General features: G+C 48.0%; 1 protein-coding gene across 1 annotated transcript; it reads left to right on the forward strand.

Moving 5' to 3' along the window:
• The first annotated feature begins 285 nt into the window (after positions 1–285).
• Positions 286–24802, forward strand: plppr2a (phospholipid phosphatase related 2a). Its single transcript, XM_026324479.1, has 7 exons — positions 286–367; positions 12886–13074; positions 21680–21800; positions 22233–22483; positions 23166–23342; positions 23736–23863; positions 24593–24802. The coding sequence occupies exons 1-7, from the start codon at positions 299–301 to the stop codon at positions 24699–24701; spliced, it is 1044 nt and encodes a 347-aa protein (XP_026180264.1). The 5' UTR covers positions 286–298; the 3' UTR covers positions 24702–24802.
• Positions 24803–26647: the final 1845 nt, after the last annotated feature.

Here is a 26647-nt window from a genome sequence, read left to right on the forward strand (position 1 = left end):
GTGACTGTCAGTAAATTGTGGCTCGGCTGAGAAATGAGTTGTTTCCTGCATGTGTTAAATATTTATGGCTGCAAACAGCAAAAGGATGAGACAGAAACAGGGTGTGATCGTGCCCAGACAAAGATAAGACCGGGAGGATCGAGGAAGCTCCGCATCCAGACCTCATGTATCGTATTCCAGTTAATCTCAAACTCTGGACGTGACCTCAGGTTGGCGGGTGGACTAACCTGACTTCCCCTCCTGTCCTTAGGATAAGGAACCAGAGCTGGACAGAGGGACGTTCAGAGCAGCAGGCGGGATGGCGGTGGAGGAGAAGCCGGGTGTAAAGAGCAGCAGCTCCATCGTCCCCTGCTTCCTGTTCGTGGAGGTAAGACACACAAACGTGAACAGGTCGACATTAGCATCAGTCTCCCCCCCCCCCCCCCCCCAAAAAAAAAACAAAACCTGTTTGTCCCTCTGGGTATGATACGCTCTCCATTAGGCCCTTCCGTGTGTGTGTGTGTGTGTGTGTGTGTGTGTGTGTGTGTGTTGGGATGGAGACTCCTGGCGCCAGCTGTTGTTGCTTGGAACAGAGGGAACCAGGTTTTCTTCTTGTAGAGGTGGAATGGGCAGTTCAGTATTTCAATAATGACAGTGACAGTTTTACATTCTTCATATTTATTTACTGTATTTTCAATCAATCTTGGTGATTGTTGATCGTATCAGCTGCAGATACAGGGAAACCCCCTGATGCACGTGGGTCGGCAGCAGCTCTGAGACTAATGTGCATTTTCACACCAAAGCACTTCATATTTTAATATTTGAGATAAATGTTTGCAATTAGTGTAAAATAGCTGCTGTGATGTCATGACAACAGCTTTGGAATACTAAAAGACATTAAATGATAATATTCTAACTTTGTATGTGGAGTCACACAATATGAAAAGAGTAAATAATCAGATGTTCCATCCCTAAATAAATAAAGACAAATAAGATGAAAGTCTCGATACATGGTTTTGCTTCCAGCTCTGACAACGAGCCTCATGTTGATGCACGTTGGAAATGAGGCCAGTGAGTCACAGTGTGAACCGGGTCTGGCCGAGCTGGTCTCATTACCGATGCTGTTGCTGAGCAGAGAACAGACTTTTCTCTCTGTGGGAGACTGTCAAAGTTTTAGCAGAACGATGCTTCTCTGACTCTGATGAGTTATACTATATGTCGTGGCCTGACCTGAGCTCAGTCATGAGCCCTGATGAGGAACACGGCAGAACAGTTCTTCATTTCCCTGGATAATTCAGAAAGGAGGCTTTCATGTGTCAGTGATGTGTTTCTGAGGATGAAGAGGTGCAAACAGCAGATCTGGGTCTGAGAAGACGTGTGAAGTACAGGCAGGAAGCTTCATGGCTCAAATGGGGCATTTCACCATTTCAGTGTCTGTTTTTGTATTTTTGTCTTTTTGAACGTTCTGCAGGATTCAGCCATCAGTGTTTAGTTTTAGTCTTTTCATGAAAAAATGTTTTATTCTTATTTACACTTTAGTCATTTGAAAATTTTCAGTCCTGGGAGATTTCAGTCTCATGTTCGTTCTGCATTTTAAATATTTATATCCTCAATATTTTAGGCTCCAGCCTTTTCCATCTCTGTCTAGTACAGTTACCGTGGATACAGCCGTCTCCGACTGCTGTGTACAGTTACCGTGGTTACAGCCGTCTCCGTCTGCTGTGTACAGTTTCCGTGGTTACAGCCGTCTCCATCTTAGCAGCGTCCAGTTGTCATAGTTACAGACTCGACCTCCACAGCTCTTCCCCTCACTGGTCGAGCTGGTCAGAAACGTTTTCCTCGTGTGTCTCAGCTGTTTGTTTGGGTCTTCCTGTCTGATCCTCAGTGGGTGACTTTAGTCCATAAACCTGTTTCTTCAGAGACAGAACGTTCCTGAAGGGAAGATGCTTCTTATTAACGGCAGCAACAGGTCAAGCAGCTGAATCAGATTTTGTAGGTTGTGGTTCCACACATTTTAGTTCTAGTCTTTTCATTGTTTTGAAACACAGGTCAATAACAATATTAAACAATATATTAAACAATATGTTAAACAATATTTTTCCTCATAATTTTTGCTGATGCTGAGCGTTAATGTTGTTTTATTATAAGCCGACACGTTGTTCCATCACAAACCGCTGCAGGTTGAGAAGTCGCTCATGTGTTCACAGCCTCAGTGTCAGAGGATCCAGATCCTGTTCATGACGTTACCTCCATGTCTCCGACACTCAGAGCGTCTTGATGTGAAAGGACAGTGATGATCAGGAGTTACTGTGAGCTGCCTGTGGCCAATCTGTTAGCCCAGCGATGGGGAATGAGCACAGCATTTATCTTTGTGTCAGCCCAGTCAGGCTCTGTTGCACGTGGCTCAGATAAAACTAAATGAAAACCAATAAATGATTCATTTCAATGAATAATGATGATTAACAGTCTGAGTAACCACAGCTCTTGGTGCAGCGCCTGTGAACCGTACACAGCAGTGTCAGTGAACTGCTCATTAGTTCCTGTTGGAGAAGTGGGCCAGTGGCCAGAAGGTAAATAATGTGCATAGAAGGAAAAACCATGGGGGACGTGTGGGGGGGAAGTGTGATCTTTGGGGGAATGAGCCTACATCTGTTCATCCTTCAGTCAGAGGTGATGGAGAGAGAGTCATGTCTCCCTTTCTGCTTTTCACCATGTCGGCGTGTGTGAAAAGAATTAGTGTGTTGGTGTTGGAGGATCAGAGACATTGATGATGTTTCACATGCTGATTTTTGTCAGCGTGCTCAGTTAATGGCTGTTAAGTTTCCTGCAGGCTGCAGAAGCACAGAGTTTAAAGTTACAGGTCGTAACCCCTCCCATCCTGAAACCATTAATAAATGATCAATATGTTTTGATGGGTATCCAGGAGTGTATTCATTAAATCAGTGATATCATCAGGAAGTGCTGAGAATGTTGTATAATAAGTTATGAAAGTTCTAGTTCATGTGTTTCCTACAGGGAAACTGTGTGTTTGTGTGTGTGTGTGTATGTGTGTGTGAGATAGTGCTGCAGTTTCCTGCACAGAACCTCAGGGCTCAGCCAGGGAGGCGCCGCTCAGTCAGTCAGTCAGTCAGTCAGTCAGTCAGTGATGAGGCTGCTGCCCTGTACACTGTTGGGATTTAGTGTAGTGTGGGATTATGGACCAAAGGTACCGAGTCTGGAGCTGAGGCAAGTGATTGTCTGTCATTAAAATGGAGTCAAGGCGAACTGGTCCTGAATGGCGCTGCGTCGTAGCGTCTTGTTTCTGGGTCTTGTGCAGCTGAAGCCTGCGGCAGCTGGTTTAACTGGGCTGTGATGGGAGAGATGCAGCCCGACAGTGTGACCGTGATCCACACCAGCCCAGGGACCTGCTCTTTTACGCGCCTCATCAGCAGTTACCATGGAAACCAATCAACCCGACTCCATCTCCGCTCTCTTTCTGCCGACTCCTTTCATCCTCACTGCCCTAATCTCAAGTCACCACCTTTTCCGTCAGTGCTACCCACTCAGCCATCTTGTTGGGCGTCTCTCCTCTCTTCCCTCCATTTTGCGGCGCCATCCCTCATTTCTCAGTGCCACTCGAGCCGCTGCTCGTGTCTGCTCACTGATCTCTGGACAGATTCTCTTGGCCGTTCACAGCTGCTCAGATATCGGCTTCTCGTTAATCTTCTGACTTTACTGTGTGTGGACCCAGTGCAGTTCTGCACGGTACGGGGGGGGGGGTGGCTTCTTTCAGCCTTTATCACCTGGGAAGGTTTTATTCACAGATTGTTGGGGCTGGTTCTGATAGGCTGTTCTAACGTTCTCTCAGTATAACTGAGGCTGTTGACGACAGACAATGAGCAACAAGACAAAACTGTGGTCTGTGAGTTTAGGAGGAGTGTTCGGCTTCAGCCTCACGCCGCTGCACCGCCGTGTCCTGTGGGCGTCCCATTCTGGGCCCTGCAGCAGCAACGAGCAGCTCATCTTCAGCAGAGACCGACTCGGGACAGGGGTCATGAGAAACCCCATCGCTCTTGTCCCTTCACTCCAAAAATGCAGCTCTGCATCTGGGGGGGACATGAGCAAATTAGCAGCCAGTTCCCTTTAAAGCTAATGTACTGGATGCCTCAGTGAAGAGCTGTAAGGGAGAATGCAGCCTTATCAGCCCAGTGGGGGGGCAAACATAACCCTCATTCCCCCACTGTAAATACCTTTTCCAGCTCTGCGTGAAGACGCGTCACCGTCTGGCCTGTGTTGAAATGCTGCAGCGTTCCCCCCTGGCAGTTTTATTCTCAGCATCAACCTGTGGTGACATTAGCAGGAAACTGACCCTGGAGTGTGAGGAGAGAGGTTTTTCTTTTCTCCTCATCCTGGGTTTATTTTTTATATCAACCCTCCCATGAGAGAATTTAACATTTCAACATGTTTCTGAAGACCAGTACCCATAAATAAGTCTGGAAGTTATCAGAAGTCTGAGATTGTGAAATTACCTGATGGTCCACATTGTTCAGTGTTTTGCTCCTTTAGTGTTTTGCAGAAGTAACAGATGATTTGCAGACCCTGAAAACGTTGCTGCTCACCTCCATTTGGTTCAATTCCAGCCCAAACGTGGAGAAACGTTGTGGTTTCTCCACCAGGGGGCGCTACTGGCACACGGCTGCCCTCCCTCCGCACAGACGCCTGATTCTACTGGAGCGTTTCACCTTTCACACCTGATCCATCAGTTCCGGCTTTGATCCATCCAAGTGTTTCTCACTACTGCTTTTTCTCACTTCATTGACTGTGACACTGGGAAAATAGTAGTTACTCACACACACACACACACACACACACACACACACACACACTCCAGCCCATTAACACCTGAGCGACATGCAGAGATAACACAGGAGATGTCATTGTGCCTCTGGCTGCCTCCTCTGTCTCTATAAATATCCCAGTGTGTTTAACGGGGGTAACAGTCACAGGACGTCGTCCCCCAGATATTAAAACTAATATCAGAAAACATTGCAGCGCATTGCAGCGCAGGAACTGTTGTATTTGTGTTCTTGAATAGAGAGACTACAAACAGGAACTCTGAACTGAGCCTCACCACTGGTGGTTTTACTGACCTGCCTGCTACACTTCCTGTCCCACTCCAGTCACATCTGTCTGTGACGTTGTCAGACGGTCCAGTTTCGTTTGGTTTGTTTGACAGTGGTTCCTCTTCACAATAACCTGCTGTTTCCGTGAAACTCAGTCAATTTTTGTCGCCAATAAGAAAATTCCAGGATCAGACTCATTGGTTGTGGTTCTCAGTTCATTTGAAAGTGGACCCCCCTTCGTGTTTCACTGGGACTCTGTTCCCTGGCAGCTCCTCTGACGTTACTTATTCATGAGGCCTGAGCGCGGCACAGATTGCACGCTGTGACCGTTTTGCTGCAGCGTAGTGTGCATGCACAGGGTTTCCTCGTGGAGCTGCGGGCGCTGCAGGGCCGTGTATCCGACGATGCAGAAGACACGCAGAGAGCCGGAGCCCAGTGTGTGCGTGTCGTGCTACGGGATCACGAACAGGCCGCGATGGCTGGGCCTGCAGGATGATTACAGTGTCTCCGCTCTTCCTACTGGGCTGTCCTTTCTCCTCAGCTCTGCCCAGAAACACCATCGCCACCTCCCTCCTCCTCCTTCCCTCACCCCATCATCAACCAGCCTCCCTTTTCTTTCCTTAGCTGCCGTCCCTCCGCTTCTTCCACCTCCTTGAAACTTTTAGGGTCCTTAAACACTCTCTTCTGTTTTCAGTCTTTGCAAACACCTGCCAAAGCTTTCAGGGTCATTTTTATGTGAAGTCCATTTATTCAGCTTCCAAAGCCGATTCATCACGCTCTGCTCTGTCACGGTACGTGTATAGATTGGCTGCACCAGCCAGCTCCAAACATTATTGTTTTAATGGAGCTGTTCATCATCCTTTGAACAAGACATCAGTCGAGAGAGAGTGAGTGATGATGCATGTTTAAAAGAAGAACAATGTGTGCTTTCCGTCCACACGACTCTACCAATGCACAAAGATCTCTTTAAGGATTAATACGCGTCCAGAAACCTGAACGCTGGAGAGGTTTTTAATCTGCATTGAAATGCTGGATTTTTACACTGGAGTATTTCTACTCTCACAGCAGAAACTGGTCTGAGTACGTCTTTATATACAAAGACTGTGCAGAGCTGAGGAGACCTGATCACATTGAGCTTCAATAGCAATCAGGTCAAAACCCAGGGTGAACTGGGTCCTGAGGGTCCTGAGGGTCCATCACTCATATCAGAGGAGGAACACGAGAGATTCCTGTTGTTGTTTCATGTCCCTGAGCATCATTTATCCTGTTTGATCAAAGATGGATCCCTACGCCTGTGTCTGCTTTAAAGGCTTTTGTGTTTGTCTCAGTCCCTTCAGCCTCAGCAGAAAGCCTCTTTCATTTAGAACGACAGGTCTGGGATCAGTGCAGACCACTGAGCCCGTCCCTCTCCTGCTGTGAAGCTGTAATTAGCACTGGCCTCGCGTTAGTGTCCAGTTGACACAGAATGACCCACATTAGGACAGAAGGTACAGTGGGAAGAAGCTAAAGCTTCAGCAGGTCCTGTAGCAGGTTTTTGGTTTTAAAGGACAGGAAGTAGATACGCCACATGTTCAGCAGCTGTTCCAGCTCTGAAGGTGGGTTTTAGTGTTTTTCACTGTAAAGCTGCACAGTCTCAACCAGAGTTCAGTTTAGGTTTTTATTCCGTGAGCGTTCCTGAACCGTTACCACGTTTATGATCGTACCTGTGCCTCATTGTTTCTTTGGCTCCGCCCACTGCTTCCTTCAGCTGGTTCTGACCCATGATCCTCTGCCTCATTCTACCACGCATTAGCCTGTTATCTTCTGATCCAGTCACCGTCATTCCAGGACTGGGACACTATTACACTTGGCCTACATCTTGTCTCCAGGCCCCGGTCTCCTACATCCCTATAACGACGCTCCAACTAGGGATCCTGTACTGAGCCCTTTGTCCCTGAGCCCAGTACCAAATAGACCCTGTACTGACAGAGGCAGGAAGGTGTTCTGCTCTGTTCATCTTTAAACTTTCTACAAGCTGGATGATATTTTTTACACTGTGCAGTCTGGGGATGTGGAGAAGCAGAGGTCTGGGCAGAAACAAGGACATGATGGAAGTGGAACAGAGGAGAAGGTGCTGAATTTCTCGGCCACCACCCACAGCTCTGCACCTGTTCTTTAACCTTCTGCGCATTTACCTTCTGTTTCCTCTTCCCATCCCTGGTCAGCCTCAGTCTTTGTTGGTATTGAATCCCTCCTGCCTCCATCCCTCCCCTGGGCTCCCTCTTCGTCCTCCTGGACTCCTGTCATGCTGGCCAGGTGCAGTGTAGTGTGTGCTGATGGCACTCCTTTTAATGGACAGCATGTGTCTGAGGGTGGACCCCTGTGCCTCGCCGTCCTTCTGCTCTAAATCCTCCATCCGTAAAACACAAAACTGCTCTTTGAGACAAGACGGCGTTAACAGCATCCAGGGACACGAGTCGACCTCCGGAGAAAGAGGTTGGCACAGGAAACACAAAAACAGACTTTGTGAGCGTCAGTGGAGCTTTGTGGCATTTTAGTCACAATAAATCTTTAAAATTTTAAAAACTGTAAAACACTGATCAGAGAGATTATCACTGAAGATGCTGCAGTGTGGTAACGTTACACCTGATGACTATCAGCATGTTGACGTCGTGTTAGCCTGCTCACATTAGCACTTAGCCTCTCACGTTTGTCCCACTGTGGAACCAGTAACAATGTTGAGCACCACAAATAGGCACAACTAGTCACGTAGTAGTAATACTAGTAATAATACTCATAGTAGTAGTAGCTGACTGTGTCTTGTTGTGCAGCGATGGTGTGCAGGATAGTATTATAGATAGTAGTATAGTAAGGATAATATTTCAGCTCATTGTGGTGGGGCCTTCACATGCCGTCGGCTCTTCCTCTTCCCAAAATGTTTCCACCTCTCTGTGTTTTCAGTCGTCTTGGTGTCGCCGCCTGCCGAGTCGCTACGACGGGGCCCAGTGTGAGAGTCAGAGGTATGAAACATTCAGTCTGTTGGCGGTCGGGAGGAGAAGTGGAGGGAGCTGGGTGTTCCTGGCTCAGCAGTAGCGTTGGCTGTTCTCTGACAGGTATCTCCAGCCTCCCTGTATTTCTACCATCACGAGTTGAAAAGAAAACAGAAGGGAGCACATTTATTTTCCTGCTCCAGCATTTATCGGACAGGGAACTGGACTTGGACTAAACACAGTCCGGGTTGTTGCTCCTGCGTGAAACTCTCCTTGTCAGCCCTGTCCCCTCACAGTTTTTTAAAATCCTCATAACAGACCCATGTTATATGTGTGGATCCATTTGGCCCTGAAAACAAAGATCTTTGCACATCCAGAACCACCTGAGTGTTAATGAACATGGTTTCGTTTCCCAGAAGCCTGATTTATTTTTTTTTTAATGTGTGTACCATCAATGAATCCAACAGAGATTTGTCTAAATGCAGCTTGTTGTTCATGGATTTCATGCTGAGCGGTACAGAGATGAATGTTGACAGTTTGATTTGTTCTGGCTGAAGATCATCACAAAGCTGCTTTTTCCCTGTTAACCAACCTAAAGGAGGTTTCTGTGGAGAGAGCATCTGGTCTTTTGTGTCCTGCAGCTTCGTCCAGAGTCTTTAAACTCGTAGCTGCTAGTGTTTGTCATGATCTACTCTGGATGTTTAATATGCAGTAACGAGTGCAAGTCAAAGAGGTAGAACTGTAGTAAAACAGAAAATATTTATATTTTTAAATATTTATATACAATAGAAGCTACCCAGCTAAAGCTAATTGCACACAATTAATGTGCATTGTCTTTTCATTCATAGTAGGCGAGTGACGCAGACTCATCTTCTCACGCCGCCTCCCACATGTCGATCATTTCCGCTGTGACTTGTTCTGGACTGAAGCTTCTTCCTCATACCTGAAATCACTGAGTCAGTTTCATGGCAGCATGTAATGCTGGGTGTAAGTGCCGTAATGTCTTGATAATGTGACAGGAATATTTTCAAAGCAGCGATATGAGGCAGGCTCATCCACTCCTGCAGCATCAGCCGCCTTAATGTGACCTTTCATCTCGACAGGCCGCCGCTCCTTCTCACTACCGATCTGCCCGTCCATGTCCAAACTAGGACACAGCAGCATGTCCCCCCAGGTGAAGGTGGAAGGGGAATGCAGCCATGTGGAGAGTGTGGACTGTGGTGTGAAGATGGTCACACTGCAGTATAGATCTTCCACAGCCCCTTCCTGAATGACCAATAAAGACTGCTGCCCCCTGCTGGTGTGGAGAGGTATTTCCTCTCACCAGGCGCTGAACGTATGAGCTGGTTGGTCGTCGGCTGTGTGGTGCGTTCAATGACACTTTTTGGCCTAGAGGAAGGTGATGCAGTGTGATGTAGTGTGAAATTGTGCTGGGTGACTGAAAGGGCAGGATCAGACTGAACTGGAGCGGGAGAATGAGGCGAAGACAAACCCAGCAGGACTGACAAGGTCCAGCTCCTCTGCAGACTGTGTCTCCAGGGTCTCACCCAGACTCTGAACCTTTGTTTTTCAGCACAGACTGTGTGTAAACAGGCTGCAGGTTTGTTTTGCATATGATTTGCATTTTCTTCTGCTGCCAGATGTTCAGTTGTTAGCAGACTGGTTCAGGGTCGAGCGTCTACTCTGTCCTAAGGTGTGTGTGTGTGTGTGTGTGTGTGTGTCTGTGTCTGTCTGTCTCTGTCTCTCTGTGTGTGTGTGTGTGTCTCCAGTCTGTGCAGTCTCAGCTGTCACTGTGTGTCTGTGCTCACCGGGTGAATCTTCTTTCAGCCATTTCTTAGATTTGTTCAGGCCAGTGGTGTTTTTAGCAAACCCGTTTATCCTTCCTCCTCCATCTGAGTCGGTGCCATCCTCAGCCACTTTTACTAGAAACTCAGTTTGCAGAGTTTGCAGGATGCTTTTAATTTCATCCCAAATGGAACCAGAGGGAAACATCCAGAATCTATGAATATATATGAATTCATGGTTTGCTTCTGCGTTCCCCCAGGATCTCCTGCAGTCGGTGTGATTGGAATAAGATTTCTTTAGGGCAGGAGTATAAAACAGTCAAATAGTATTTTTCCGGTTAACTTCTCTGGAAGATGGAGCGCTTATTGTTTTCCACTGCTGCTAAAATACCCATGCTTCCTTTAACCTTTAACATATTTCCTTTATTAAGTTGTTGAAGACTGAAATGTAGTTTGGAAATGATCTTTTTATATTTGCTTTTATATACTTTTACTAATATTTGCAGTAGCTCATTTTTGTGTGTCACAGTGTTTGCTGCTTTAGCTGCAGAAACACACACACACACTATTTGTTTGACTTCATGCTGCTTTTTCGCTGTGATGTAAAATAGGGAGACGAGAAGTGACTCACCAAAGAAGCAAAGCTTGCATCGGCTGTGGTCAGATTTGGAGGTTAAAGGTCAGCCTGTGAACTCTGACCTGCAGATCTGCTGGAACTCGAGGCAAAATCTGCAGCAGGAAGTTTTTGTCCTTTTCATGGTTCACGGAGGAGACACATCACGGGGGCTCTGCTGATTTTTAATGCGGCTGTGAATTATTGGTGCTCTTCAGTTCAATCACGAGCATGAGTCAGATGTGCCGGCTGAATGCAGGGGAGGACGGAGCCGGTTCATGACTCACACAATGAAACCCCCTGAGCAAACCCACCACAGAGCTCCCATCAGGTGTGCGACCAGCAGACACCCAGCACACCGACACACAAAATGCACACAAACACAGTGCAGGTAATAGTAATAATTGCTTTAATAAATTCTGCCCAGAAAGTGTAATCGTTTTTTTACAAACACACATTTGGTGCAGAAATGCTAAAAATACTGATTATAAACTTTCTTCACCATGACAACCACAGACAGCAAAACACACGTCCTCCAGGGAGGCACCGAAGACTAAAACCCATAAAAACACACCAGTCCCAGTGTAGATGGTGCATTACATATATTTAGATTTCTATAGGTGCTCACAGCCTAAATCCTGCAGGTGATTTTTTTGTTTTGGACACTGCTGACGTCCCTGTGTGGACCAGCAGTTTCCACAGATAATCCTGGTCCGAAGCTCTTTAGCGTCCGTTTGTCACAGGAAGGTTGTGGAAATAGTGACCTGTGTGTGACGACCACTGCTCTCTTCTCACTTCTGTTGCAGTGAGGTTCAGTTTTGTGGCCTGTGTCTCCGTGTCCGAGGTCACGGCCGTCTTCCTAAATTTACTTACTCAGAGCTGTTCGGTCAAATGCTGTTCAAATAAAAGGTAAAGAAAGGGAGAAATCTGGTGGTGAAACTTGCAACAACATAATAAAAGCTCTGACAATTAAAGCTGCACATAAGTTTTTATGTTAAAATGGGTCAAACAGCTGTGTGAAGTCTGAAACTCCGTTTTATCTCTTTCTTCCTTTAAATTATCGCCCAGCTCTGCTCCCTCTGACAGTCTCTCGGCTGATGTGGCTCATTGCTCGCTGGATGTGGAAAAAAAATAAACAAAGCCAAAGATGGTGATGCTTCTTGTGAGAAATTGAGTATTTATCTTATGAGCACTTTTATTTTATTTATCAAGAGTCCTCCACCTGTGAGACCCACAGAGCAGCAGATCTGATTGGATAATGCTGACCATGCTAGGTGGCTAATGCTACCAAAACCAACAGGTTAGCTTTAGATGCTAACAAATCCAGAAGGAAGAAGGTCCCATGTGGATCCAGTGTGAGTCCTTTGGCTGCTTTGAACACTCTCCATGTGAAAAAGCCAAAGTCATGTTAACCCTGGTTGTTGGTCTTTCTTTGTCCCACTCTCTCTGTGCTTAAGAACGCCGCCTCTTGGCTCTGGCAGCCACTGGTTCCCACTTTGAGCTGCAGAGACTCCTCCATGGCTGCTGTTGGAAACCACTACTGGCTTCTTCTGACCTTGGCCAGGTGGCAGGGGGGGCTCACTGATGGAGCGGACTTTGCCAACACAGGGTAGAGAAGCTGGAATAACAACCGAAGGGCTGTAGGTAGCAGAGAGTCCTGGGGGGGTAGTATAGTTGAGAGACACCGGGTCCCGGATCTGGGCACCTGCAGGGTCCAGACTGTAGGGAACACCTGAGTTTATGCAGCTTTAAATCAGGAAACACAGGAACCCAGAAGAAAATGAAGGAATAAAAGTTTCAAAGCCTTTTAAAATGTATCTACATGAATTTATCAATTAAATCATTTTGTATAATGTTTTTACTTGTAATTCTGAATGTCAATGCAAATATAGTGTGTGTGTGTGTGTGTGTGTTACGTGTCTGCAGAAACACATTCAGTCCAGCTACCACACATCCATGTGTTCTACACACACACAGAAACAGAAATACACCCACAGCTCGACTGTAGTAGATTTCAGGAGTGCCAGCACCCTCCCACCTCCTCTCTCTCCCTCTTGTCGCTCTCTCTCTCTCTCTCGTTTGCTCTCTCTCTCTGTCTCTCTCTCTCTCTCTGTCGCTCTCTTGTCTCTCTCTCTCTGTCGCTCTCTCGCTCGCTCCCCATGCGATGCTTTGTTTTTGCAGCTCGTGTTGCAGAGGAGCCCACTTTTCTCCTGTTTTTTGTGTTCGTTGTCATTTGTAGAGAAAAGCCTGCAGATTTCATTTTCTGTCTCCTGCCTGGTTCTCGTCCTCTCGGTCTATATTTCCTATGCATCTCCCCGTGGCTGAGAGGAGCAGGGACTTGACTCCCCCTCTTCCTCTCCTCCTCCTCCTCCTCTCCCTGCTCTGCTTCACCTGTCGTCCTCTGGCTTCCTAACGGAGGGATAATGTTCTATTTCCAGCTGGTGATCATGGCTGGGACGGTGCTGCTGGCTTACTACTTCGAGTACACGGACACCTTCCCCGTGCACATCCAGGGCTTCTTCTGCTACGACAAGAGCTTCTCCAAGCCGTACCCCGGACCGGACAACGCCAGCAAGATCCCCCCGGTGCTCATCTACTCGCTGGTCACAGCCATCCCCACGCTCACGGTAAGACTCGGCCGTGGACGGAGTGGGCGAGGTGTGTTTGAGGTGCGTGAGAAAAGTGTGTGTTCTGGCAGAAACTAAGTTGTCAAAGTTGAGGGGGTTTGAATGGTTTTCTGTGTCTTCTTCAAATGTTGTGGAAGTGCATGAGACCAGTTTCTGCTTCTCGTGATTTGTGAGTTTGTGTGTGCTGGTGACTAATCATCTCCGGTGTGTGCACTGCACCACAACAGATTGGCAAGCTGCGTGGCGGTAAACCCCTCCGCCTTTGACAGGCAGGTGTACGTGTGCATGTGGAGAGAAGGAGCAGACGAGAGGCGGCTCGGGCCGCACAGAGATGCGATGGGAGTGGGCAGACAGGTCATTAGTGAAAGAAAGAGACAGATGCACAAAAACGACGCAGACAAACAGTGGAGCAAGCAACAGAAAGCAAAAGTTGGAGTGGAGACGGAGCGATAACGGCAGGCAGCAGCTGCTGTCTGAAAAGGAAAACTCAAGACGAGAGCTGAGGAGACAATGAGCACAAAGATGGGCTGTTTTCTGTGTGTGTGTGTGTGTGTGTGTGTGTGTGTGTGTGTGTGTGTAGTTAGCTGCTGAGCCCCCGGTGAGGTGGAAGCAGTGAGTGTGAAATGCAAAACACCTGGCACTGAGTGAGTAGCTCACATCCCCAACAGACCACGAGGACAGAACCAGCACAAAGCACGCCGCTTAGTGTGTGACTGTTCTGTTTGTGCATGTGGTTCTGTGTCGGGGACCGTAGGAACGTGTGTGTGTGTGTTTGGTTGATGGCCCTTTCTCAAAAATATGAAATGAAGGATTTTTTTTGTAGAAGATTTTATTGCAGTTTTCCAGGTCAAGTGGAGGCTCTAAATAAAATATGAACAATAAATAAAAATAAAACATGAATGTAGACGAGAGTCTTGGTTTTTAAAAACAGTTGTGTTATGAGTCCATGTTTAGCTAAAAACCTGCACCACTGTGAGAGTTTAACACCAGGCCCCTGTAGAGCTGCCCAGCTGGGGGGAAATTACTCTGGAAGTGGATCTGGGTCAGAGCACATAACTTCCAGCAGCCGCTCTGCTCTAACCTGCGCTGACAGAGGCCTCGCTGTGTGGAACCAGCCGGGTAAAAGTGCTTTTGGTTCTGTTGGGCGCAGCAGCAAATCGGAGCCTCGTGTCTGTTGATGCTGCACAGCCCAGACCTCTGAGTTAATAATAAAGAGATTTGTGCCTCTGCCTGAACAACATGATTTTATGTCTTTTCAACTCATATTCTTGCTGTTGTGCAGCCAGTAACTGCAGATTGGAGCTGACAGGACTGATGAGGAGACTCTGCCTGGATGAGTCAGACACCAGGATATTTGGGTCAGTACCGGAGTCCTCAGTTCTGTCTGAGCTCCCCACAGCTCCCAACATCTAATGAAAGTCATCAGTCACTTGTCTACTGGGACGCTGGACAGAAGATGAGGGAGCTGACACCTTCCTCCTCCGTTAGTCAGATTCAGTTCAGCTTCTGTTGCCTACGAGCCTGAACTTTGTGCTGCTTGGTGCCGTTTGCCACAAACAATAATCGATAAAGAAAACTACCTTCGTCTCTACTTTTCTATTGGTTTGACAGCAGGTCCACCTCAAAATGAACAGAACCTGGAAATACCCATGTCTAGTGCAGATACCTCACATCTGTACAGCTTTACGTGACCTTTTCTGGTTTTTGCTGGAACTCACCTGTTTCCGTCCACCCTCGGTCTCAGTCTTTCCTTGGGTCCGACTCTGTTCTGGTTTCTCCAGCTGTGGCTCCACCCTCGTCAACACCTCCTGCAGCAGCCTGTCAAGCTCTGTCCTCTCTGACTGGTCTCACGTCCAAGTCAACACGTCCCCTGCGAACCGACTGACAGCGTCTCTTGTGTGACTGAATCATGCTGAGATGGATTTGCAGCTAAATAAACAGGAAAATTAAACTTGTTTTCCACTTTGCTTCTCCAGCTGACGCCGTGCACGTCACATGTCGATAAAGGATGAAGGTGTTTTGGTTTTTTTCAGATGTGACTGTGCTGCTGGAAATTTCACAAAAATCTTTAAAGGTCATGAAGTTTTTCCTCCGTGAGCTGGAAAAGTTGGCGTGTTGGTAAAAGTCAAATGTGACAGAGTGGAAACAGACTGAGGGGATGGATGATGATGGATGATAAAAAACAGCAGCAGACCCAAACACAGGTGTGTGGAGCGAAGACGAGGCTGGGACCTTCCTCTCCTGTTCATTTTGTCTGCACTCTGTCAATCAGCTCCTCTTCTTCTGTGGTGGTTTATCAGAAAACATTAATCTGGACTTGGTTTTGCTGTTGGAGCCCAGTTACAGATCACATGTTCTGTGCGGTGCTGACTGCATCTCAGCCTGTGTGCTGTGGACCAGGTTAATGGGACAGATGGCAGTGTGGGCTCCATGGTGGGGGTCGGGGGCATCGGGGCTGTGACACTGGCTGCCATTGGAGCATATGTGCCCCCACCCCCCCCCCCCCCTCAGTCGGCATTAGAAAGGGCAGGAAGGAGGAGGAAGCGGGGAAAACGAGAAGAGGAGCGGTGATGCAGAGTAACAGTTGTGTTATTGGAGGAGAAAGAAGAGAAAAGATGAAATCGCAGCTGAGACAGTGAAGCCCTGAGGAACTGCTGCTATTCATAGAAGGAGAATACACGTTGTTTTGTTCTGTGCACATTAAAGAGGCTCTATCTGCTCCGTGATCTGTGCTGCTGATTTCCAAACACCCGGATGAGTTTGCAGTCTGAACAGCTCCTGCTGTGCCTGGAGCACCGCTACCAAGCAAAAGCATCACACACCCACATGTAGAGAACATTGTGTTTATTAGAACGGGATTATAAAATCACATGAACGAAAGTATGTTCGATTTTAAAATACCAATTAAATAATTACCAACAGTGCAAATAACAGTTGCACTTGCAGTTTTCAGTCATGTTGAGATTCGATGTGCAGAAAAAAGAAATAAACTCTGGCCTGCAGCAGTTTCTGCTAATGAAAAAATAATGTGCATTAGTGCATAGCGGCATATACAAACCTGCAATCTGAGAACTAGGCAGCATCAGTTTTACAAAAAAAAAAGCAGCTGGTGACTTTCTGTTGGTCATTTTTTCACAGTGAAGGTTTTCATACTCGTTTTTCATTTATATGTAACAGACAGAAAATATACTGCAGTGTACACGATGATGAAGATCCCCCTCCTCGAGCCTGCACAGGGTTGCGTCGCTATTTCATTTTTGCATCATCAAGCAACCACCTCTCACGGTGGGCCCGAGGCGGCTGTTGCATCAGCTTGAGCGGCTGTGCAGCGAGTGTCGATGGCGACTGTCATCCATCTAGCGTAGTGGTTGTGGCAGAAGTCACCCGTGCCTCTGAAATGAGATCAGACCGAGCCGTGGTTTTCATTTCTGCTTCTGAGCTTTGATCCATTTTCAGGCGGGAGACTGGAGGCGCCTCACGGGTCCTCGTGCTGGTGGACCGCCCCGCTTCACTCAGCACCTCACACGTCCCTGAACGTGGGTGCTGGGTCTGCACATATAACTGGACTGCACTACAAGCTAGGGGTATTTGTACTATAGTGGAGTACTGGTTCATACTAATTTCTGTGTGACAGATGGAGCTCGACTGGATGAAGATGTTTAATATGAGGTTTGGAGACGTGTCTGAGATCCAAACATGCCAGACACACAGCCCAGGGTGAAAACCGGTTTCAGCCCCATCATTCACTGGAGACACGTGCAGGTGCATCCTTCACATGATGGTTAGTGGTACGGATTACGGCACAGATGATGGCGTGCACGCTGCGGCGATAAAGAGTGATGAACACGGTGAGATGCAGATTTAGAAGGAAGGTAGCAGCAGCTTTGGAAACATGAAAAGCATGAAATTAAAGTGGATGAAAATGGAAGGACAGGATGTGTGACCTCCCCTTCCTTCCAGTGAAAGGTGACAGTGGCAGCTCAGAGAGAGAGAGAGAGAGACAGGGATTAGTGCTGCAACACACTGAGGGAGAGGGTTGTTTCTGTGAGGTGCCAGAAATCACTACGATACTACAATCAAGTGCTGGGACGGCAGATTCTCAGCAGACTAACAGTGGTTACGACGTGCAATCACACTTTGCTCAGTGGATCGAGGTGTGTGTGTGTGTGTGTGTGTGTGTGTTCGTGTGTGTTCATTGTTGCAGGAAGGATTGTGGGGCTTTTCCTTGTCAGTGCATTGATGCCCAGTCCGTTTCTCCGTTGCCAGTAGCTTCAGCACTTGCTGTTGTTGCTGGTTGTCCAGGCTCTCGACTCGTGTGCTGTTCACGCCCCCTGTACCTGGTCCAGACCCTGGTGAGAGGTGTGTGTGAGTAAAGGTGACGCTGAGCGTGACGTCCTCTAACGGGGACAGTGTCTTTGGGTTCATCCATTAGAGCGGATCACAGGGCAACTGCTTGGCGGAGGTGGAGGTCGGATAATGGATGACAGTGACAGCTCAGCATCTCTCTGTACTTCACACATGAATAAACCTTCACGGTCAGAACCGTTTGGCGTCACGGCTGCACAGAAATGGGTCTGCAGCTTCCTGGTTAGCACACGGTGCATTTTTCCATTAGAGCCCAGAGAACGACAGAACTCCCGATACATCATTTATTCATTGAACATTTTTTATTCATTATGTTTGATGAGAGATGAGACACTTTAATGCAGGAGAAACTAAACATGTCTGTTCATTTTTGCATCTTGTTGACATGATCAGATTAACAGCAGTGAAGGAAACGGGCTCAAAGGTTCTGCTTCAGGTCCCGTCAGCAGGTTTGAATCAAAGGCCACGTTAGCTCCACGTTGTAGAACAGATGTGAGCAGGCAGAGTTCAGGTAAACACAGAGAACAAGTCAGCACAGGTGTGTTTCAGCCTGTCCAGGTAAAGGTCTGAAGCTTCTCTCTCCTGTGGCGAGGTGTCCACATCACACTGGTTCTGCTCGTGGTTCTAACATGATATTCACAGAACCTGAATTACTCCTGTTAGTGCTGAAACTATGGAGGAGTGATCCGACCGCCCTTCACCGGAACATTTCCTGCTCCGAAAGTGTGTTTACATCATCAGTTTCATTCTGATGAACACGTTTAGGAGATTTGACGTGCAAATCTTTTCATATCAGACTACGATGGAGCAGACGAGCTCAGTGTTAAACTCTGTAAATATTTCTATTAAGCTTTTCTGCAAACGTTGGGCTGATTAAATGACCCAGTTCCTGCAGCTCTGGCCCAGTCTATGTAACGCTCAGCGTCAGTCAAACCTTACATTCCCACTGTTCCTGCTGTTGATCTCTGACAGTCGGGAACGCTCAAGGCTTCGTTGACATCATCAGCACGTGATGATAGCAATTTGTCTCCTGTCTCTGACTAACTCAGTGTTTCACCTTTACACACTAATTCATTTTGTTATTTCTATATGGAAAGAATCACTTTTTAATTAAAGGTGCCCCGGGCTGATCCTCAAGATTTTCTCTTCTTGCCTGTTGTGAAATTACATGAAGTAGTTTTCATGTTTTCTCTATTTGCATTGAGCTTTTCACAAACTCCCTCTGGCAGTCACTGGTTCCCACTTTGAGCTGCAGAGACTCCTCCATGGCTGCTGTTGGAAACCACTACTGGCTTCTTCTGACCTTGGTCAGGTGGCAGGGGGGGGCTCACTGATGGAGCGGACTTTACCAACACAGGGTAGAGAAGCTGGAATAACAACAGAAGGGCTGTAGGTAGCAGAGAGTCCTGGGGGGGGGGTAGTATAGCTGAGAGACACCAGGGCCTGGATCTGGGTACCTGCAGGGACCAGACTGTGGGGAACAGTTGAGTTCATGCAGCTTTAAATCAAATCCGACTGAGTATCAGCAGATATTCAGTGTTTAAGAACAGAAAGACTTGGTTGGCACATCCTTACTCTAATATCTTTTATTTCCTGCTTTTCCTCAATCATCATTGCACCTCCCTCCTCTGTCATCTCCACAGTCCTGCTCATTCATCCCATCGCTCGGAGTAAAACTAATAGGCACATCTTCAGAAACCAGTCTGCCTCACATTTACCGTCTGATTCCTGACACACACACAGCAGAACAGTGGGCTCTGTGCTCGTGTTTGTGCACGTCTCATACCTTAAATAATAATATGTCATTGCTTACTTCCTCTCTGCACCTGAATCGTGTGTGTTCCTGTGGCAGTTCTCTGTCTACACTCACTTTTTTACCAGTGCTGAAACTCACCGTTTCAATCATCGTGTGTCCTGGAGCGGCACAATGTGGGCTCACTGTCAGAGCGGAGAGAGGATGAGCAGTTTAATTTCAAGGAATTATAATCAGCTCGTCCCTAAACTGCAGCCACAGCCTCTGTAACTGAGAATGGTTGAAGGAGCAGCCAGGGCAGAGGAGCTGCAGGTGGTTTAGAAAGGTTAAAGTAACACGCTGCATCATTCACGTGCATGTTGAACAATTAATCCCTGCAGTCCTCATCCCTGTATCCTGCTCGTCCTTCCTCCTCTGCTCTCTCCTCATCTTTCATAAGTTCTCAGACGTTTCTCTCCGACAGCTTCAGGAGCAAAGGGGGGTCACTGTAGCTATGAGTCTCAGCAACTCAGAGCCTCAGGGCAGACTGGAGAAACTCCAGCCGAGCGAGCTGGAGTCTCTTGAATTAATGCAAAGTGACACAGCTCCGATGACTTCACTGGATATGAGACTGTAAAACCTTCAGTCGGTTCAAATCAGTGTAAATGAATCAGTTTGTCAGTTTCACATCGGGTCAGGTTAAAGTGGTTTAGGGTTCGTTTGAATCTACACAAAATATGATGAAACTGAGAGTGGATGTAAGTGAAGGTGGACGAGAAGCTGTGGTGTAGTAGTTCCTCTCCATGCTGCTATAAAAACCTGCCGCCCACTCCTTCCAGCTTTGCTCGTGGCAAACTGCTCAAGACCACGAGTGGTGGCACGCTGCCATTGTTTCCCCCTTTGTGCTCAAATGGTCTCAGACCAGCAGTCCCACTGGAGACAGCCTGTGTTTTAATTGTCCTCTGTGACAGGTTGGCTGCAGGTTGGAGCTGTGGTTTGATGCTTCAGACGGCAGCCATGGACCAGCCAGCAGGGTGAGTTTCACTAATGGAACGAAGCACCTGCCCGGACACGTACTGACGGGCCCTGCGTGCTCCTGACCCATCGGGCTGGAACCTGCCCGCAGCGGCTCAGAAGCACGAAGCTGAAACCTGATCATTTCCATCTTTGTCCTGCACCTGTTGTTCTTTGCCTCTGTGGTTCTGTCCAGCAGCACCGTCCGTTCGTGTCATATCTCAGTCCCACTGAGGACGTGAGGAGAGAGGAAACAAGGAAGTTAGTTTTAGAGCAATGAGACGCCCTTTGCTCTGACAGCTGGGTCACAGCTGGATCAGCTTGTCAGCCTGTGCTCACACACTGATCACACATCAGTTTATGTGTCTGCATGTGATGTTTGCAGGTGATCCCGGTTCTGATTAGAATATTTTTGGTTTTGAAGAAAAGATTTGTCCAAAAGTTTCAGTCTGACGTGACTGAACAGAAACACCAATAAAATGTCCTTCAGCTGGAATCGAGACGATCTGATTGGCTGTTGCTCGCACTATGAGGATATTTGCATAAAGCTGAGTGCTGCTCCTCCCCCTGTAGTGTAGCTGGGCCTGTTTGTCTCAGCGGGGGTGCTGGGCTGAAAAGCCACTTCTCTTTTCCGTTGACTGGCAGCTGAGGCCCAGCCTTTGGAATCCAGGTGGACACAGAGCTAAAGTCCGGTTTATTAAAGGATCACCAGACTGAACACCTGACCAAAGAGAAAACGATCAGGCCGTGAGAAATGGATTTTATTTCTGACCTTAGAAACGTCCAGACTGTGAGTTTACATCTCGGGGAGCTCGGGCTCGATGAGACAGATGATTAAGGTGTCTAATTAGATCCATTTGGACTCTGAGCGCCGAGATCATTAGTGATGCTGACAGCACAGGGTCAGACCTGAACGAGCTTCATGGTTGAGCTGCACCTTCGTCGTGCTCGAATGCTTTAAGAGACAAACCCTGATGTGAGCAGTCTGCTTCCTTGAAATACCTCCAGTGCTTTTATCAGCAGGTACGCTTAGTGTTTGTGGGAAGCCAGTGAGGGATCACTGCGCCGTTATCACAGGAAAACAGCTTCTGTCTCCTCGAGACTTTAAAATCTGCTGAACTTTGACCTCAGCTGACCGCTGCTTAAAGGAACAATAAAAAAAAAAGATTCTGCTCATGTTTCTGACTTTACAAACTACAGTAATAAAGTTCTCTACAAGCAGAAGCTGTTATTTATGTTAGCATTGTAGCTAAACCGTTTCAGAAGGGAAACTACACTGTCTGAAATAAATCCATGAATTTATTCTGGATCCAGGAAACATTTTACAGTTTTCAGATATGCACAATGGGCCAAGAAAGAAAATCAGAAATGTGCAAAATTGTTGTTTTTCTCTGGAAAATTCAAAAAAGGCAGATATTAATATTCCACAGCTCATACATGTAAGTTTCTCTGTGCTGAGAAAAACATTAATGAGCATTTTATGTGTCTGCACAGATTCTCGTTGGGGAGCTGTGTGCCTTCTTCACCAGGGCAGAGGGAACCCAGGAGAAAACCATTGTCACCGCAGACTGCTGCTACTTCAACCCCCTGCTGAGACGCATAATACGCTTCCTAGGTGAGCCCTGCTTTGCTGGCCTGAATCTGTGAGACATGAAAAAGACCAAAACATGAGAGGAGGGTGATTGTAAGAACGTGACCTGCTACACTTCAGGGTTCGTCACCAGGAGCTGTGGATGTTAACGGGATAATAAACTGTGATTTGTAATAATTATCTCTGAGGTCAGATATTCAGGATCATGGCAGGGAGACGGTTTGAATATTAAGGAGCCTGCACATTTGCATCTGCAGCTGAATGAGCTGAAGTTCCCACCTCAGCTGCTAATAATGTGCTGAGGATATTTAAAGGAGGGAAAACCTAGTGCTGTAGTGCTGCTGTGTTTTCATGTTGCTCCTTGTCAAACGACTTTCCTCCCTTCGGTCTCTCTGACGTTCAATGGTTGATTCACTCCTTTTTCACCTTTTTGACTGTTGTCCTCCTTCCTGCCAGGTGTCTATACCTTCGGTCTGTTCACTACCACCATCTTCGCCAACGCCGGCCAGGTGGTGACAGGAAACCAGACCCCTCACTTCCTGTCCGCCTGCCGGCCAAACTACACGGCGTTAGGCTGCCAGTCCAGCATGCACTACATCACCGAGCGCCGCGCCTGCACGGGCAACCCACTCGTTGTCCTGTCTGCGCGTAAATCCTTCCCGTCCAAGGACGCGGCGCTCAGCGTCTACTCTGCAGTCTACACGGTGGTAGGTTTACACAGTTGTTCTCTGGGTTTGAAGCACTGACCTTTGTCTTGCTGAGAAATGGAGACACGATTATTCCCTTTTGTTCCCAGGAGTTAGTTAAGAAGAGTGATGCTGCTCTCACGTCTTTACAGTAAATATGAGGCTACAGCAGGAAGCAGTTTAAAGCTTAAAGCCTGAAAGAGGGAGAGAGGTAATAAAATCCAGCCCAGTAAAGCTCAGAAAGCAAATCATGTTCTCTTTACTGAGTAACTGGAGCTTGAGTGTAGAAACAGCTGTATCTGTCTGGGCCTGAAGGTTTAGTTCAGCCGAATCCTCTGGCCCCTCCCTAACCTGGAGGTGTTTGTACCTGGCTCTACAGTTCTGAGACTTCTCAGTAATCAGATTACACAGTAATCGGATTACAGACCGTGGTCAGATGCTGGTTTTGTCCATACCAGCACTGACAGGATCAGTAACACTGGTTTGAAAAACCCAGTCAGGTTGTGAAGACACAAGTGGAGTTTCAAGGTGAGTTTCAACTAACAAAGGCCAGTTTCTGCTGTTTCCACTGAGCTTTGACTGGAGTCTTGTCATCAGCTGCTCTTCTTCTGTGGTGGTTTAATGAAACTGAAGTGTGTGGAAATAGCATCTGAGGTTTTTTGACTCTTGTCCTGTGTGCGGCTTCCTGTGCCCCCCTCTGCAGATGTACGTGACACTGGTGTTCAGGACCAAAGGCACGCGGCTCACTAAGCCCACCATCAGCCTCACGCTGCTCTGTCTGGCCATGCTCGTGGGCGTGGTCAGGGTGGCGGAGTACCGCAACCACTGGGCCGACGTCCTGGCGGGATTCTTCACCGGGGGAGCCATCGCCGTGTTTCTGGTGAGGGGCGACAACAAGGGGGGGATTCTGGGACAGGAAAAGAGACTCCAGCGTAGTTCACTGAGGATATGGAACTTAGGACCAGTGGTTTATTATGGCCGATGCCAACACATTAACTAATAATAATAAAGGATCAATCCACACATTTTCTCTATTAACCATATGTCCCCACACTGAGACCAAAACAACAATGAACCGTCTGTCTGTTTTCCACCAGCGTCAGGGTCGGGATGAGTAGATTAGTTATTGTAGTTAGCCAGACATGCTAACGATGGCAGGTAAACTCTTAAGTTACCTTCCTTATTAGCTGTTTGACAAAACCTCTTGACTCCAAGCTGTGATCGATAATATCTGTTAATTCAAGCCTCATCTCTTTCTGCTTCTCGTCTCCAGGTGACTTGTGTGATTAACAACTTCCAGCAGCTGCAGCCCGGGCCTGCTCCACCGCAACCCCAGCGCCCTGAGTCCATGCTGGGCATGCCCATGGTGACGCTGCCCTGTGTGGAGAGTCCACTCGAAAAGTTAAGTGGCCCTCAGGTAAGGGCCGGGGGTGGGTGTGAGGCACGGCTGCGCTCGCAAAAGAGGGGCTGATATTCGCACCTCGTTGTCTCTTACCTGAGTCTTTTCTACTCCTTTTTCCCAAAACCGAACGGATCCCCAGACATGCATGTTCCGAGCTCCACCTGTACCCCAGTCCCAACAGTGAGTAGAGCCTTGGAAAGAGGCGCTAAGTCACCGCTAAACCCCACAGCATCACACCTCTCCTCAGAGTCACTTATCTGTCTGAGGAGAGGCAGCAGCTTGGCTCAGGTCTGATACGATGCAGGGAAGCTGTGCGTTTAGCTGACTGGAGGTCCTCAGTGCAGAGTAGCATGAGTCCACGTCCACAGCTTTAGGAAAATGTCTCTGTGGTCTGTCACGTCACTAACCCTCACCTGCCTTTTTCCTCTGTCTCCCACCTTGCCCCTCTGCTCCCAATCTGCTCTCCTCCAGCATCCTGCACTCTCCTCCTCCTCCCCACCTTACAACACCTACGTCCAGCCATTCTGACCAACCTTGGCATCGTCTGTCCTCACTCTCCGTCATTCGTTGCCTTATTTCTGTTCGTGCTCTGTCCCATGTCTCCTCCTCCTCTCTCGCCCCTCATCCCGTACATTGCTTTTGATTATCCTTTTCTTCGCTGCTCTCTTTTCCCTCGCCTTCTCTCTGCCCCGTCCTCTCTCTTTCTCACTCCTCTCTTTCCCCTGCAGACTCCGCGGGGATCTTCGTTCACCGAGATCACATGACCATCAGCCCTATCGGTTCCCCGCCACCCCCGATGTCCTCATACCGTCTCGCTCCATTTCCAGCGAAGTCTAGACGAGTCGGAGCAGCACTCGCCGCGCTGCGCCGCCCATCCGGCCGGGCGGTACGCCACGCTGCACCGCTCCTACTCCACGCAGGTCTAGACCCCCGACACAGACAGTCATCCTGCTCTCCTCTCAACCCCCGGGGAACCGATAGGCAAACTTTTTCTCTTTGCTGGACACTCAGTTCAGAGTCCGTCTCTGTCTTTTTGGTTGATTCTAGATGTTCTAATTCAAGACTTTTGGACTGTGAAGGAAAAACACACCAAACTGGCAACGCTGGTTTTTTTTTTTTTTTTTTAACTACAGCCACACAAAGAAGTTTTCACCCGCCGAAGGACGTACGTGCTGAAATCTGAACATCACGTCAGGCAGGAGGCCAAAGAATCACACTGAAGGAAACATGAGCTGCACAGACTCCTTTTAGCAAGCCATACGCACACGCACACACACACGCACACACACACACACACTCTCACACACACACACACACACGCTCACACACGCACGCACACACACTCTCACACACACACACACACACACACGCTCACACACGCACACACACACTCTCTCACACACACACACACACACACTCTCTCTCTCTACACCCAGTGATCAGTTTTAGGAACCAACAAGCTGACTGGGTCCGACACAGGGGTTCCTAATAAACTGGGTCCGACACAGGGGTTCCTAATAAACTGGGTCCGACAGGGGTTCCTAATAAACTGGGTCCGACACAGGGGTTCCTGATAAACCGACTGGGTCCGACACAGGGGTTCCTAATAAACTGAGTCCAACACAGGGGTTCCTAATAAACTGAGTCCGACACAGGGGTTCCTAATAAACTGGGTCCGACAGGGGTTCCTAATAAACTGGGTCCGACACAGGGGTTCCTGATAAACCGACTGGGTCCGACACAGGGGTTCCTAATAAACTGAGTCCAACACAGGGGTTCCTAATAAACTGAGTCCGACACAGGTGTTCCTAATAAACTGGGTCCGACACAGGGGTTCCTAATAAACTGGGTCCGACACAGGGGTTCCTAATAAACTGGGTCCGACACAGTTGTTCCTAATAAACTGTAGTGTGAGCAGCAGTTTCCTCATCAGCTCGTGATGTTTCCTCAGATCAAAGATCCGTTTCCTGCTCAGCAGAGCTGACGTGATACAGCGCCGGCATCTTTATGGGTCTGGTTCCTGCTGTGAGAGACTGGACCAGGCTGCAGGTGTCACCAATAAAGTGCAGCACATATTTGCTCCTGTCTTCCTTTGAGACAAGGAGCCAGATGAAGGTTTTTGCTCTAATGGAACTTCCCAGTGACTGGACTCGTCGTAGTTTTCCTTTCACGACAATAATGATACTGTGCTTCATTTCTCAGATGTTGTGTGTTGACATGTGGTGACCATGAGCACTAAATGTGGTGTGACAGTTTTGATTTGCACCGTTTTTCCCTCTGAGCACATGTGGTGATACCGTGAATGAAAGCACACACTCGCACAATCACATGCACAGTGTCCAACGGGTCGACCCTGGTTGAAAAGTCATAAGTCCCGTTAGTTGGACTCGGCCCTGTTTGTGCCGTGAAGAATGAAGCCCGTTTTAAAAGGAGGGAACAGAACCGGTCCGTATTTCAGGATCACCCACTTTGTGCAGTTTGATCTTCAGTTCAGTTTCCATCGTCCCAGGTGGACCAGCAGTTTCCACAGATAATCCTGGTCTGAAGCTCTTAGCGTCCGTTTGTCACAGGAAGGTTGTGGAAATAGTGACCTGTGTGTGACGACCACTGCTCCTTCTCTTCCTGCAGCTCCTAACCTCTGCTGCAGCTGCTGATGCTCTGGTTCCATCTTCATCCAGTCTCACAGTCTGGTTTCTCACTGGTTCCGCCAGTTCCTCCCCATGTGGAGCCACGTTGCATCATACAGAGACCAGGTCAGCAGGGAGACCTGCTGTTTCTGACCT

Source organism: Mastacembelus armatus, chromosome 8 (genome assembly GCF_900324485.2).
Source record: "Mastacembelus armatus chromosome 8, fMasArm1.2, whole genome shotgun sequence".
NCBI lineage: Eukaryota > Metazoa > Chordata > Actinopteri > Synbranchiformes > Mastacembelidae > Mastacembelus > Mastacembelus armatus.